We start from the raw sequence: 4652 nt of genomic DNA on the forward strand, positions 1-4652 counted from the left end.
CGACATGGATGACCCTTCCTTCCATTTCCTACACCCTATTTTCTAGCCCACACCTCATAACCTTTACCTCACTTCCTATCATTATTACCTTCCATCTACCTTGCATATCCCCTCTCTTAACCTCCTTCACTTTCCTACATCCTATCCTAAACCTTCACCTCATACACATTTACTTTTACTTCACCTACCTTACCCCATTCCATCATTCACATCCTTTTACCTCCCCCCATTCACTTTCCTACCTTCCAAACCCCTAACTTACTCTTTCACCATTACATCCTTCATCACTTACCTCCCTATCTTATCCTAACCCACACCTCATAACCTTATACTTCTCAGCTTCCATTTTATACCACCTTCCTATCACGGTACACTTATCCTCCCTTCCAAAACACTGACAAAAAATGGCACACAATATGCGATACTTAGTCTAGGAAAATCATTTTATGTTAAAAAATGGTGTACAATAACTTTCTTTACTAGTGCATAAAATTCAATTATTCACAATATAACTATAAAAGCAAGTTAGATAGTACTAATTATACTGATTATAAGACATGCTTGTGATAGTTTCATGTACAACAGTTTGAACCCTTTCAAAAACTATCTCTAATTAATTCGTAACTCTAATCAAAAGCATTCACAAATAATCAAATATAAAAACTCTTTTATTCAACTGTAATGTAGATCCACATGACACATCTAAAAAATTAACAAATCACATTAAAAATTATACAAGATTTTTCTAACAAATTCAAATTCACAAATAATATATCTTTGTTTGATACATTTATTTCTATTTCAAAACTTCAACTAATTTTCCAATGATAATAATAAAAATATATAAAAATACACAAAAATAACAAAAGAAAAGAAAACTTCTTTTCCTCAGCTTTTTCCTTAACCACATCTTCTTTGAATCTCAAAGCTTCAGTTAACTGTTTGGCAATATTTTCCTGTTCTCCCAAAACTTCATCTTTTTTATTTCGAAACCCATCTCTTTCCTTTGATGTTTTTTCTAAAACTGACCTCAACTCATTATTTGCAGATTCAGCATCAATTCTGGTTTTCCTTTCAAACTCTAGCTTCCGAATACTTACATCTCTCTGCTTAACCACATCTTCTTTCAATCTCAAAATTTCAGCTAATTGTTTGGTAATATTTTCCTTTTCTAGCAAAGCTTCATCTTTTTGCCTCTTAAATTCATCTCTTTCTTTAAATGTTTCATCTGTAAATTTCATCAGCTCATCAAATAAAACATTCTTCAATGTTTCATCTATAACTGGCCTCAGCTCATTAAATGAAAATTCCAAATTTGCTTTGCATTCCTCTTGCAATCGCAAGGCCTCGCCTAATTCTCTGGCAATCTTTTCTTTCTGTTTGGTAATTTTTGCCTTTTTTCTTAAAGCTCTAGATTCATCTCTTTCCTTTAATGCTTTATCTGCGACTGTCCTTAATTCATTACATGAAGAATCCAATTTCGCTTTTGTAGTTTCAGCTGCCTTTCTATTTTGGCTTTCAGATTCAAGCTCCAAAATGGCTGCTTTAAGGATCTGTAGATGACCTTGCAAAGACATTTTGGGCTGAGCAGAATGTATATGGTCATTACTGCTGGAAATGGCAGAATATATTCATGTATAAGTGAGAAATACATTAGTGCAAACTTAAAAAACAAAACAAGAAAATACTGAGCTTGACCCAGCAATAAAAATACCTTAAAATGAACATGTAGGTTCTACACTCTCCCAAGAAGAAAGTCTCGCCAATTCTAGATCCAGCTCCTCTTCTATTGGTATAGCCAGGATAATCTGCTTTGTCAAACTCCACTGATTCTTTTAAAACCAGCCCACATTTTTCTGCTTCTTCCACCAGTTTCCACTTGTCATAAGGATCTTGTTCTTTGTGGGTAACATGGATTTCTCCCATTTTGTTAAGCATGGTCATTCCATTTTTGAAGAACATGTTCAACAAATGGCGGTGTTTTCTGTTCAACAAACAAACAGAGTTCATGTGAATTATAAAACATTTTGTATATCCAATTTCTGAAATGCACCTATCATAGATTATAGATAGATTATGGTAATATATGGTATGTGAGAATAACTTATACATTGTTGCATCTTAAGGATTAGATAGTCATTTCCTAAATCTTAGGAATATATTAATTGGAATCCCTTTTAAAAAACTTACTTGATAACTCTGTTATCCTTTTCATTCCAAAAAAAACCTGCATGAGGGAAATTGAAGATAATTCTATCAAACCTTCTTTCTTTGATAATCTCGAGCTTATTCATTGTTGTTGCATCAACGCCATGCAATATCATTGCTCCAAGTTTTTCCAAATTCTGAAGGTTATTTTGGCCAGACTCATACGAACTTATGATCTTCTCTGCATATTTGAGGGACATTTAAGTACACAACCAGAATACTACAAAACAAAACAATAAAACAGGGCAATAGATTTTAGACCTCTACTGTCAAGAGAGGAGGCAGCCATGTTGTCTGCAGAACCAAATGCATTGGCCAAAGCTAAAGAAAATGAAAAGTCGCCTTCCCCCACTAATAAAATTTGCTGTAAGATTGAATAGTGCTTAATCCTTCTATCCAAACAAAGTCTTCTAACTGAAGCCCAAATATCTTGATCATTTAACCTTGAATTCATTTATAAATACAAGGGAGAAACCAAAGAATTTCAAGCTACTAGGTCCCTGTCAAAACTGAAAATGATGTCAAAAAAAAGAATTCTGAAATCGATAGATTAACCTTAAATGAGTTTAAGAGCTCAATCCACATACCTTTGAAAGACTATGAAACCCACTCTTTGATGTTAGATGTTTTGAAGAACCCCATACATGCAGATCTAAGTCCCAATACTCATCATCTAAATTGAAAAACCATAACTTTGTTCACTTAAAATTCAGTCTTTGATTGCACAAAATTTTAATCTTTCTTGCTACATAACTACCCTTAAATAATATTTAATTATTAATAAATAATATTTAATTATTAATATAAATTTATTATAAATCTAATAAGGTGAAAGTCCAATTAACTTATACTGGTGAACCTATCTTGTTTCAAATGTGAGAAGGTAAAGTTCCCCATTATTGAAATGCTCTCATTTTGGCTGCCAAGCAGATCTCTTTTAACTTTAGACTTGAAATTGATGAAGATTTTATTGCCCTCCTGTGAGCGTGAAGAATAAGCAGCTTGCCTGAGGTTGCTTGGTCTGTCCACAGAATCTCCTTTTAACTTTGTTTGCCTACCTGCTCTTTATTTGATGTGAATGGGTTTGCTTGTTTTAGTTCATGGAATCAAATGTGGGTGGTCTCTTTTTTTAATGGAGAATTTTATATTATATTTATAAATTTGTTTTGTTGTTCTATGGTATAAATTTATGTTGATATTTCTTTTTTCAAAAGTAATAAAGGTGAAATCAAATAGACTTTACTAAGAAACCATATATGCAAAGGATTTTGTATAATATTAAAATAGGAATTCTTATAGAATAACTAAAGGAGAAATTAGTAATGGAAAGTGAAAATATGGAATTTTTTATTTGAGGGAGTAAATGAGCTTTTAGAAATTCTTGTTAAGTTTTTCATTGTTTACCATTGTTGAACTTTTACAAAATCACATGATGTTTATTATTTTTTAGGATATATTTTTTTTTAAATATTAATTAAATCTTCAATCAAATATTTATAATTTATGCTAAAAAATGTCATATGTTTCACATCACTTCTTGGGCCCTCCACTTTGTCTTATTGATGCCTTCATCTTTTAATTTGGCTTTTCTTTCAAATTCACCATAGTCTCATAATCATATAATGGTCTTGGTAATTTGTGCTCTAAAAATCCTCCTATTCAAATAAAGCCATATTATAAGCAACAATAGAATAGCTAAGCAAATTAGGAGAAATGGGATCTTTGAAAGGGGTAACCTATCTAACAGATCATGGGGAGGCTCCTTCATAGAAACTCACTAGGGGTGACTAGGGGTGATAACAAAGCGATAAGCCTCAACACCAAATCACCAAGTGGGTTTCCAATATGGAAATATGCTTACCTACTCTACAACAAGCCTTCGATGACAAAGGAAGTGTGACACTCAATTGAAGAATATTTTCTACACCTAAAGGCAATATTTTCATAGTCTAGTGGTTGCCTTCATATTCTATATCTAACCTTTAAAGAGATCTCAATGGGGAGCCCCTTAAAGTGATCCTTCTTAACATAGAGTTGAGCATACATGGTATAGGATTAGCGGGTTGTCTTCATTACAATACAATGGTACCTTACAAGTCCATTCCCTATAGACCTATGTCCTTCTAGTTTCAAATATTATAGAGGCAAGTAAGGTATTCATGTCCATCAAAAGGTAAATGAGAAATAATTTATTGAGGATCAAAGGTTGGGAACTATCATTTAAAGTAAAAATAATCACCCTAGAAATTCAAATGTACGATTTTTAGTATAGTCTCCTTATCCTTAAGGGAATCAAAATTCAAGGATGAAAACCCCTCACACAAGAGTACATGTTCATTTTTTCATCTACAAATTATTTCTATTACTCTATGAGCTAGGCATATAGATCACTCAACTTAGGCTATAGTCTTTCAAATTTTATAGATGAGTTTGTGATCCTATAG

At 32.5% G+C, this 4652-nt stretch overlaps 1 protein-coding gene across 1 annotated transcript; it reads right to left on the minus strand.

The window, feature by feature from the left end:
• Positions 1–764: 764 nt before the first annotated feature.
• On the minus strand, positions 765–2898 carry LOC131050897 (uncharacterized). Its single transcript, XM_059213511.1, has 5 exons — positions 2796–2898; positions 2470–2572; positions 2191–2389; positions 1715–1984; positions 765–1611 (listed from the first exon to the last, which is right to left on the minus strand). Exons 2-5 carry the CDS (start codon positions 2495–2497, stop codon positions 810–812), a joined length of 1299 nt encoding a protein of 432 aa, XP_059069494.1. The 5' UTR covers positions 2498–2572; positions 2796–2898; the 3' UTR covers positions 765–809.
• Between the last annotated feature and the right edge of the window lie 1754 nt (positions 2899–4652).

Source organism: Cryptomeria japonica, chromosome 10, assembly GCF_030272615.1.
Source record: "Cryptomeria japonica chromosome 10, Sugi_1.0, whole genome shotgun sequence".
Lineage (NCBI taxonomy): Eukaryota > Viridiplantae > Streptophyta > Pinopsida > Cupressales > Cupressaceae > Cryptomeria > Cryptomeria japonica.